An 11662-nucleotide genomic window follows, 5' to 3' on the forward strand; every position below is an offset into this window, starting at 1 on the left:
GTGTAGAAGCCGCCAGTGCTAATAATCATTAGAAGATCAGCTTAGCATTTATGTAGTGTTTACAATGTGTCTGGCCCAATTCTGTGCTTGTGTATATACCTTAGCTCATTTAATCCTCACAATATCTCTGAGTTTATGTGATATTATTATTATTCCCATTTTACAGATGAGAAAACTAAGGCATACAAAGGTTAAGTGACTTTTCTACAGCACTTCAGTAGGTTAACAATTAAATTGAAAAGACTAATTTTTTTTTTATTAAAAGGGAGTGTTCAAGCATAGGCTAAGAAAAAAATGAAATTAATTAATTTGAAGATTAGATGCACATTATTAATTAAAACACTGGACAAAGTGATCAAATTTTTAATAATGTTTCTAAAAATCCATACATGGCTTTGCCACTAAAGGAATATACCAAGGTAAGTTTATTCCTGAGCAGAAAAAATTAACACAGACTCCTTCCGTTTTCACCATAAGTCCTTGGAGAGGCAACAGGCAAAGAAGAAACCACTTTCTAGCCAGAAAGTTTTTACAAAAGTCTTCAGATTCTATATAAAAGAGCAATGAAAATGAACTCCTCAAGAGATTAGAAGTAAAACTCAGCACATGTATCTCTGTGAGGAGATCCGAGGAATGAGAGGCACCTTAGCTTAGGCTGAAAGGTTAAGAGTTGAGAATCAAGTCTGTCTTCACAAACCAGCTTATTTTTTAGTCTCTTAAAGTTGTTAAGAAGTAAATGAGATTAAAGTATACAAAAAACTGCCTGGTGCATAGCAAAAGCTCTGAGTTTGCTCTTGTGGCTACGAACTACATGTGCAAGGGGAACAGAGATGATGTAAATGAGCAAGGGTCTAGGAAACCCCCTTCTGTGGTCCTCTCCAAGGTCCTGGCAGGTACTAGCCAAACATAGTGAAAATTCTTCTCTAATTAATTCACTTCCTCAACATCAGGGAAAATCTTACATTGTTCGTATGTTTGTGTGTTTCGAGTTTGTGGTTCTTTTTTCTTTTAGGTCCTCATAGAGACTGCTAAGAAGCTAGGACTCCGGTGCCACTCAAAGGGGACAATGGTCACAATTGAGGGACCTCGTTTTAGCTCCCGGATGGAAAGCTTTCTGTTCCGCACCTGGGGGGCAGATGTTATCAATATGACTACAGTTCCAGAGGTGGTTCTAGCTAAGGAGGCTGGAATTTGCTACGCAAGTATTGCCATGGCAACAGATTATGATTGCTGGAAGGAGCACGAGGAAGCAGTAGGTGGAATTCCCTTCTGAGCACGTGGGGCGGGGTTTGGGCAGGATTTTCTGGGTGCCACAAGCTGTTAAAGTGTCTTAACTGTTTGTTTCTATTGCCTTAGTTTCAGAATGTGCTTTTCTACGAGGTTTTAAAGTTGTCGTTAGGTATTACCAGATATTCATATATATCTATATCTGTAGTTCCCATTGGAAAGTAAGAACAAAGACCTTCACAGGAAAGAAAAAGACTTTTATCTAAAGATCAACAGTGAGCAATACATTGTAGGCCTGTAGCTGTGTTGGGAATCATATTGAGACCTGGGCCTTATTTTAAGGATGAAGTTGTATTTTGAGTGTAATTATCTTGTGCTTTGCTGCGGTTTATTATGTTTGTTTTCAAGGGGGCTGAAACTATTACCTCTTCCTCAGAAGAGAGCTCTATGTTAATATCTATCCATTTAACTTTCCAGGGCTGGATACTGTGCTCAGCATAGGAAATAGACAAGTCCTTAAAGAGCCGACACTGTTTGGGGAGCTAGAGCTAGAGCAAGTCAAGAGTTATAAAGAAATAGCATGTTGAGATACAGAAGTACCTATCCAATTGACTGAACCAAATATTAGAAATTTGAGAAGCCTTCCTGGTTTGAGTGTGATGGCAAAGAAGCGCAGGATTGAGCAGAGAGGAGAGAAGGATGGATGTGATACAGCAGGGCCACATAAATGGTGGTAAGCATTTCAGAAGGGAGGGCAATGAGGGATTTTAGGTAGGGAAGACAGGTCCAGCTGGAACACTGAGGTCAGGCTTCCAAAATAAAATTTTTCATTGTGGAAAACTTTAAACATACGTGAAGGTAGAGAGCATAATATAATAAACCCAGGCATATCCACCAACTTCCACAGTTACCAACTGTAGCCAGCCTTGTGTCATGCATGTGCCACTACCCACCTCTCTTCCCCCACCCTCATTTTGAAGTATGTATTTTTCTAAAACACCTCTTTTTTTTTTTCCTAATTTTATTTTGTCGATATACAATGAGGTTGATTATTGTGGCCCATGACCAAAACCCCCCTCCCTCCTCCCTCTGCCCCCCTCCCACCCAACAATGTCCTTTCTGTTTGCTTGTCGTATACCATAATCTCACAATGCTATTATTGTACAGAAAAAAATTGATATTAATTTTTTAATCAAATGTCCAGACTTTAAATTTTTCCCTCTGGTCTTAAAATTTTTCCTTTCTTTAAATTTATTTATTATTATTATTATTATTATTTTATCTTTTACATTCTAAGATGTTGCAAAGCAGTTGGGGTAGAGGGGGAGAGAGGAAAGGGAAAGGGGAAGGGGTGAGAGAACAAGGAACAGGGGAAGGGGCATGGTGGAAGTCCATGGCACCCCCCTCATTCAGGCAGAGGAGCCCAGGGGGCTTCTGGTGGCAACTTGGTGGTCATCACTGGGCTGGATGTGGATGTCGGAGAGGGGAGGTGTGGCTAAGGCCCTTGGCCCCCCACCGCACTGGCTTGGAAGCTGTGGGCTCTTCCAGCAGCAACTCAGTGGTCATCACTAGGCTGGATGTGGCTGAGGCCCTCGGCCCTTCCACCTTGGCTCAGGAGCCTGGGGTGCTTCCAGCGGCAGCCTGCAGATTGTCACTGGGCTTGATGCAGACTTTGGAGGGGCATGGCTGGAGTTCTTGGTGCCACCCACACCAGCTTGGGAGCCTGGTGGGCTTCCTGCGGGGCTCGGTCATTTCTGGGCTGGATGCAGACGTTAGTGGGGCGTGGCTGAGGACCTTGGCCTTCTCCCCACCCTAGCTTGGAGCCTCTGAGGCCTCTGGACCTTTTAGGTTTTATAGGTGTTCTTTGGTGGTCTTAGACCTTTACTGATTAATATCAAAATTTTGTCTCTGATCTGTGCGGTTTTTATATTTCAGTTCTGTTTTGGATTATCAGCTACCCCCACCACTTAAACTCTGCAGTGGAACTAGTTCTTTGTCCTTTGGTTACTTCTAAAATGTAAGAACTTCCTTTGGGGCCTAGCACTTGAATCTGTGGTTGAGCTAAATTGCTGCTTTGCTGCTGATTTTCTAGGGAAGCCTTTTTATACAGCTCAGGTTTTAATTGTTGACCTTGGAAGCACTTCTGGGTCTTGTGAGGTCTGGTACACCTGGGTTGTGTGGAAACTCTGATCTGGGCCTGACATTTTATGTATTCCTGACTAGTCTCCACTGAGTGGGCCTGTGCTGATTGGAGGGCACATCAGCTGTCCATGCTGTGCCCCAGTGTTCCCCTAGTGGGCCTGTCTCCCCCACCACCTGCACTCTAAACACTTCCCATAGGGCAGGCCATGTGCCACAGTTCCTTGCAAAGATTCACCAGCCTCTGAGTGGCTCCTTTTTTCAGTTGTCTGTGGCCCCTCGCTCCTGTGTGGGTCGACGGGAACCCTGTTAGTGGTCTTGCTGGCCTGGGGACCACCAAGGTCCTTTTCCCCCCTGCCACCTCCAGGCAACTTCATACAAAGCCAGTCTTACCATTTTTAAGTTTGAACAAATCAGGATTCATTGCAATCTACAACATTGTTTTTTAACGATATGCCTATTAAGTCTTTTAATCTAATAGTCCCCTTCCTCTCTTTTCATTCCTTGTGTTTTACTTGAAGAAACAAGATCATTTGTCCTGTCATTCATCTCATTTTAAAATAGAGAAAAGGAAAAACTACAGTCAAAGAATCTTGAATTAAATATGGAGGTGACTGTTCTGAGCACATTTAGGGAAAGTGACATCTCCAAAGAGGCCCTCATTACCTTCACAGATAGTTAACTTGTTTCAACACCCATCATTTGTCCTGTCATTCATCTCATTTTAAAATAGAGAAAAGGAAAAACTACAGTCAAAGAATCTTGAATTAAAGAAATATGGAGGTGACTGTTCTGAGCACATTTAGGGGAAGTGACATCTCCAAAGAGGCCCTCATTACCTTCACAGATAGTTAACTTGTTTCAACACCCAGTTTCACATAAAAGCATTAGATATTCTTGCCGTCCTTCTGTCCATGTGCATGGTATTTGGGGTCATAGATGAACACAGGTTCTTTGTTTTTCATGAATTCTTTATCATGGTTCCTCAGTGTAATAAACAGTTGCTAAGGAGGATGCCTTTTATGTAAGAGATTTGCAAATCTTGATTTGAAGTCACAACATAATATCTCGTTTGGTAGCTTCGGTAACCTAAGGGACAACTCAGCGTCATGATGTGGAAAAGCTGCTTCCAGTTAATAGAAAACTCCAGATCCTGCCACTCTCTGAGAACAGATGGCTTTTTGCCTATGGCTTTCTGGTCAGTCTAGTAACATATGAGGGTATTTCAAAAAGTTCATGGAAAGATTCATATTGTCTTTTAATTCTCTTTTTCTGCAAACTTTTTGAAGTACCCTCGCATGTCTCCTCCTTTGCAAAGCTAGCAGTGATTTCCTTTAGTAGACCAAACAAGTTTTAGAAAGCAGTCAGTCAGAGCTACTTTATTTAAAAACAGAGAAACTAAGCTCTGTGTAAGTGGTAAGGCGTGAAGACAAATAACATTAAATATCACAGGAAGACACAGATGAAGATAGCATCATCTCAACTAGCCGTGTGTGTCATTGTGCTTTAAACCAGATGTGCAGCCTGGCATGGCAGGAAGGTTATGGAGTTGCCTAAACCCACCTTCAGATTCTAGTTGCTCCATCTACTTGTGACACTGGGCAAGTTATTTAACCTGTAGAGTGAAGCCAGGGGCTGAGGGTGAGGGGTGGGGGTTATTTTGTTATTATTCTGACCTTACAGGATTACTGGGAGAATTAAACCAAGTGGTTTATGTAGAACAACTAGTATAGTGTCGGCTCACAGGACTGTGGACATCAGATGGTAGCTATGATAGAGTCGGGGAAAGTACCAGGGAAAAGTTTGCGAAGAAGGTAACTTTTGAGATCTGAGCTGGACCTGGAACAGAGGGTTATATTTTACTGTGAGAAGGTCAGTAGGAAGGGCATTTTGGGTGGAGCCCAACAGCAAGAACAAAGTAAAGAGAGGTCAGAGTCTACATAGAAATATCAGTCACAGGAAAAGTGTACAGAAATGAGTAAGCAGAAGGTAAATCTCTTTTTCTCAGCTCCAAAAACTCCGCTGAAAACATGCCTTTACATTTACGTGGCGGGTACCCAGCTGGTCACTGCTTTGTGTTCCCACAGTTGTGGGAACTCCCCTCTGCTGTGGTGCTCATAATTTTTTTCTAAACACATCTCACTGTTTTGGGGGAGGGATGCGGACTTTATACTTAAGGAAATTGAAAAGCAAGTTGTAATCATTGTATCCCTGAATCTTGGATTTCTTCTCAAGTACAACAAGTAATCTGCCTCTGGTGATCAATTTTATACTCACCACTTTTTTACCCTTCTCCTTAAGAAGCAGTTCATCCATACGACGTCCATAAACATTTCAGGAGGTATCTAAAATAACCACATTATCATTATCATGCTCCAATAATAATTTCTTAATATACCCAGACAAAATTTCTAGTTAAGTGTCATAAATGATTTTTTTTTCTTGCACGTTTTCTATACAGAAACTAAGTTATTTGTCCTGTTGAGTTTCCCAAGTCTGAATTGCCGAAATCATCTCCTTAGAGAAGTTTAACAGGTTTCTCTGTCCTCTGTATTTTCTAAAAATTGGTAGATAGATCTAGAGATTTGATCAGATTCAGGTGTCATAAGTAGTGTTTTTGTTTTTGCATGAGGAAGCACATAATGAATTGTTTGGTTTGGTTTGTTTGTGAAGTTAGCAACTAATCCATTATTCATTGGGAACTGTAAAAATAGTGATGCTTTTATTTCATAGTTTTTTTCTTTGTTAGCTGGAATACTTTTCTAAAAAGAAATGTACTTTTGTTTGGTAATCCAATGTTGCAACAGTTTTAAGACTGAAATCTATTCTACTATGGACATAGGGAGAATAGCCACATCTTTTAGACAATGCTAGCCTTATACATCTGAGATATTTTCTTGGACACCATATTGAAATCCGTCAGTGCTTTTCAGAGATGTCATTGGGTTTCTCCAAGACCTCCCCTCTAAGACTAAGACCATCTTGACAGATGCAGCACTCTGGCTCAGGGGGTTGAATCTGGAGTAAACTGACTTCACAGGTCAGGTTTGCCTTAGTCCATTCAGGCTGCTATAACTGGGAAGCTTCTAGACAACAGAAGTTTATTTCTTACAGTTCTGGAGGTTGAGAAGTCCAAAATCAAGGCGCTGCCATATTTGGTGTCTGGTGAGGGCTTACTTCCTCACAGTTAGCCATCTTCTCACTGGAACCTCACACAGTGGGAGGGGTGAGGGATCTTTCTAGGGCCTTTTAAAAATCCCATTCATGAGGGCCCTGCCTTCATGACCTAATCACCTCCAATGCCCCAGCTCCAAATACCCTTACGTTGGGAATTACAGCAGATGAATTAGGGGGTGGGGGACGGCAGACACAAAAATTCAGACCATGGTAAAGTTGGAACTTAGGAAAGTGTTTGGTGAAAAGCAGTGGAATTTTAAATTCTAGTAACATCCTGTGTTGTGGTTTCTCTAGGTTTCGGTGGACCGGGTCTTAAAGACCCTGAAGGAAAATGCCAATAAAGCCAAAAGTTTACTCCTCACTACCATACCTCAGATAGGGTCCATGGAATGGTCAGAGACCCTCCATAACCTGAAGGTAAGTGTCCTCAGCCATCTGCGAGCAGTCACTTCCATAGACCTGCAGCTGCCTTTTTCTTGTTTGCATTTCACCCTTGGTTCCATCTTATGTATTTTATGCTAGCCTGGGTGTTTTCAACAAGTTTATGTGACATTTACTATCATACCAACCACTTGTGAAATTGAGTAGTCATATTTTCTGGCTGGTTAAGCAAGATCATTGGAAGTTGAGGTGGGGAGAGTCTTATAATCTAGTGTACTGGGTTCTTCACATTGCCCTGCTATTGAGTGTATCCTTAAGGCTTACTTCAGAAGATTGACAGTGCTTCCTCTGCTTAGGGTTTACATTGTTGACTAAGCTATTTTCTCTTTGGCAGATCCATGCAAAGTGTTGGCAAGGCAATCTAGTGTACTGGGTTCTTCACATTGCCCTGCTATTGAGTGTATCCTTAAGGCTTACTTCAGAAGATTGACAGTGCTTCCTCTGCTTATGGTTTACATTGTTGACTAAGCTATTTTCTCTTTGGCAGATCCATGCAAAGTGTTGGCAAGGCTTTAAGGCCAAAATTCTGAGATAGCAATACCAAAATGGTGCCAGGGAATATTTGCTTAAGGTTAATGTTTCATCAAACTAAGACAATAATTAATGATAAACGTGGGACTGGTTGCAGATTGCTAGCTTTTCAACTCTGGCATTAATTCCCAGAATAGAATTTAAACTGAGTGCTAAGCACAGAGATACATGATTTTTATTTGGACATTTTGTGACTATTGATTAACCACATTAGAGAAGAAGTTGGCTTCAAATTGATCAGAAATTGCAATCCCCTACTATCAAAAGAGGAACACATTTTGAAGTCTCCTAGAACATACCTATTCTTGGGTCTGTGGCTGAAAGAGAATTTGAGAGGTTGGTAAAAGCCCTCTGTATCTAAATTGCTAACAAGCCGCTCTGGAATAAGAGCCACAATTTTAGTGTGGACACAGTGTGGTAGAAATGATTGACAACCGCTGGTCTTGGCAGAGCCATGATTTGTAGTGTTTGCTGATTGTGTGGTATAAGTGCCCCCCAGCACAGCCGATTTCAAGCTCCCAACCTGAAGCCACTGTTTAAGTGGGGAAGTGGTACACAGTCAGCTCTTGCAAGCTGGAACAGGCAGGTTCCAGCACACCACTGTGAGTAGGGTTTCTTTCAGCCTCTAGGACTGGCAAAGTCAGGAATGTTGGAATTTGTAATCCTGCTAAGAAACATCTATTTGTTTCAACACGGTATACCTCGGAGATAAGTGTTATTTAATGAATAAATGATAGCCCTTTTCCCCATGAAGTTCTTTATCATAATTGAGATACAAGAAGCCCTTATTATTATTATAACTGAAGAAAAGGGAAACAAAAAATAAATTCTGAGAATTAGGGAATGTCAGTTTAAGCTAGAAACAGGTGGCTTTTTTTGGTTTCATTTTCAAAACAGTTACGTTCAGCAGAGTATAATGCAACAGAGCAGCACCACTCTAGCTTGTGTAACAAACACATGTTGGTTTGCTGGAAATGTGGATCATATGTGCTGCCGAGCTAATGTTACCTGCGTGATATGATAGAGGTATTTCAGCTTCATTTTTAAGTAAAAATGCTTGTATAGTAGAAATCTGTGTTCTTTCCTTTCTTGGAACTTCTGAAATTGTGTGTAAAATTTTGTGTTTTTGTATGTATGCATTTTTAAAGAGGATTAGTATGCGTAGTTTTCATCAGATATTCAAAGGGGGATATATGACCCAAAGAGAGAAAATGAATTTCTGCTCTAAACAAAATTGACGATTGTGGCCTCCATTCTGTAGCATTAAGGAACACCATACTAATCAATCCTTTATTCTGGGGTAGTATTTTTAGTCCTCGAAGCAGTGGAATGTATGTCATTCATTTAATCACTAATTCATTTCAGAAACACTTAGTGAGTGCCTACCATATTTCAAGCTCTGGTTTACAAAGGTACATAATGAGTTGTCATGATGATGAAGATCCTATTCTGTTTGGAAACATGGACACATTAAAATAAATGATTTTTTACAGTGGGATGAAGATAAGGGATGGAGTTTGCATAAACAATAATGGAGGCTGTGGGTTGGTATATAAAATGTGTCCTGATGGATGTAATAGTGGATGGAAATAAGTGATTATCAGAACAGTCCCCTGAGATAAGCGTTATTAAACTCAATTTACAGAAAAAAGTAAGGAACCAAGAGTTCAGAATCATACCTGAAGTCCCACAGCTGCTTAGTGATGTTTAAACTTTGGTGAACTTGAGAATTATCTGGAGAGTGTATTTAAAGTGTATATCTCGTAAGTCCTCACTTTAATCTATAAAATCAGATCTGGTAATTAGCATGCACACCGCATGTGAAAACCTCTGCCTGCAGAGCTTGTCATCTGTGTCTACTTTCTTCTTTTCAGAATATGGCCCAGTTTTCCATTTTAGTACCAAGACATTAAAATAGCATGTCTTCCCAGAAGAAGAGAAGACTTTCAAATTTCAGTCATCTTGAGAATTTCTGTTTAACTTGCATAAAAGCATGAGAGAGACCTGCGGTTTTCATGCTCTTGCCTGCAAAAGAAGAACATGGGGTAAGAAAGAAGACACATTGTGCGTATTAGAAACTCTTCCTAAAATACTTGGACTGCTTCAAAACACAAAAGAAAAGCAAGTGACCAGTAAACATGTAGAAAAACCTTACATTTTAGGAAAAAAGGCCAAGAAGATATTATTCTCTCCTCCCTCTTTTAAATGTGCAACAATAAAGGATGGGTAATATCCAGTTTCCTTTGCTGCCAAGGAATATGAGGAAGAAATGGGACTCTGGCTATTTATTGATGTGACCGTAAATTGGTACAATCTTTCTAAAGGGCAGTTTGGGAAAATGAATCAAAAGGCTTAAAGATACTTATGTACTTTGCACTGGGTCCTCCTAGGAATTTCTCTGTAAAAAATTATCAGTGATACAAATGAAGAATTATGTATAAAGAAGGGTGTTTAATAGTGTTAGTCATAATAGCAGATACTATTCAAAATCTGAACATCCAACAATTGGGGGTAAATTATGGTTTAGTTATAATTAGATTGTGAATCAGCCAACTGAAGATCATGTTTTCACATAACGTTTAATGTCCTATAGAAATGATGGCTCTGTACTATGAAATGAAAAAAAGGATTTTTACATTTGTAGTGTAGGCGTTTTACAGCACTACTTTTGTTTTAAAATGCCATGTAAATGTACAAAAAGACTAGAAATAAATATATATAATCTTTTGTTATTGTACTTGGGGGAGGATAATGGGTACTTTTTATTTTCTTTGAATCTTTCTATGTCTTTACATTTTTCTACAATGAATATAATCCAGTAGTCAAATTATTGTAGAAATAAAAATGGATTTAGGAAGATCCAGTTCTTAAACATTTTTTCTGGTAATGAAGCAAAATTTAAGATGGTAATATGCAGAGAAGTGTTGTTTAAGAGGGTTTCATCCTTATTCTGTTTTTTTTAAAAAAAAAAAAAAAAAGAATCCTTCATTACTATACAGTTAGAATGATGCTGGGATTTGCAACAGCTTCCTGAGAAAATCTGGGTGTTTAATACTGAGGTAGTGTAAAAGTTAAACTATTTAAAAGACTAAAAACACACATTATAGTGTCTGATTTTTTAAATTAATATTTGACTTTTTTCCTACTCCTTACAAGTTGATGAATTATTTTACACAAGTTCATGATTTTTGTTTTTTAATAAAATGAAGTGGAAGCTTGCTTTTTACTCTGCTTTTTATTGTTATCTTTATAGTAATACTTTTTTTCTTAAGTTTTCTATCAAAAGGAGATTTTTTTTTCTCTCAGAATTATTACTATAGTCTGTTACAGGATACTTTTAGGATCAGGATACAGGATCTTTTGTTTAAAGTGTCTGTAATGTCAATGTGTTTGTGTCTGTGAGATTGACTTTCAAGATAAAAAGCTACAAACTGTAAACAATAAAATAAACCAGTTACTCACCAGTGTTAATATTGAGCCATTTGGATCACATGTAATTGTGACGTTTGGATTCCTTAATGCAGTGGTTTCAACTCTGGTTATCCCTTAGAGGTCCGTGGAGAACCTAGTGAATTTGAACTCAGAGTTGAATCACACTCTGTAACGCGTGATTGTTATCACCACACTGTAATACAGACAACATCTTACTTTTCCTCATTCTTAGTACATGTCTGAGAATGTCAGGGGAAAAAAACATATGGACATTTTTCTTTCTGCTTTCAGAACATACAGTTTGCTCCAAAATTGCAAAGGTATCTTTCCTGATCCAATTGTCTTTTTTGTTTGTTTTTCTTGTTTTAGCTACTAAATTAAGTGAACACCGTGGTCGGTTTGGAGCCTTTTGAAGTTTCCCAGTGGATGGTTGCATAATGGGAAAGTTGTAGCTTAGTGACTTAGCCCCTTATTGATTAATGGATTTGCATCTACTTAAAAGACAAATCTTTATTGGCATCATAAGCTGCTGTTGTGTTTGGCACTGATTTTCATGATCTTGAGAATGACAGCCTAAATAGTTCATATGCAGAGTATTAACCAAAAAACTGAAAAAGGCTGGAAAAGCAGTGTTACATTTGATACCTGAAAATATTTTGTAAATTAATGTAAGTGCATCCTGGAATTGTCTGTAATAGGCAAAAGCTTGGGAATG

At 39.2% G+C, this 11662-nt stretch overlaps 1 protein-coding gene across 2 annotated transcripts in view; it reads left to right on the forward strand.

The window, feature by feature from the left end:
* The window catches only part of MTAP (methylthioadenosine phosphorylase), a 51930-nt gene extending 40944 nt beyond the window's left edge, over positions 1–10986 (forward strand). For both annotated transcript variants that reach the window (XM_008591794.1, XM_008591795.1), the window contains exons 6-8: positions 1013–1252; positions 6838–6960; positions 9390–10986. In XM_008591794.1, coding sequence (XP_008590016.1) covers positions 1013–1252; positions 6838–6960; positions 9390–9428 — 402 coding nt within the window. In that variant the 3' untranslated portion in view covers positions 9429–10986. The remainder of the gene's footprint in view (positions 1–1012; positions 1253–6837; positions 6961–9389) is intronic.
* Positions 10987–11662: the final 676 nt, after the last annotated feature.

Source organism: Galeopterus variegatus, unplaced genomic scaffold (assembly GCF_000696425.1).
Source record: "Galeopterus variegatus unplaced genomic scaffold, G_variegatus-3.0.2 Scaffold7289, whole genome shotgun sequence".
Lineage (NCBI taxonomy): Eukaryota > Metazoa > Chordata > Mammalia > Dermoptera > Cynocephalidae > Galeopterus > Galeopterus variegatus.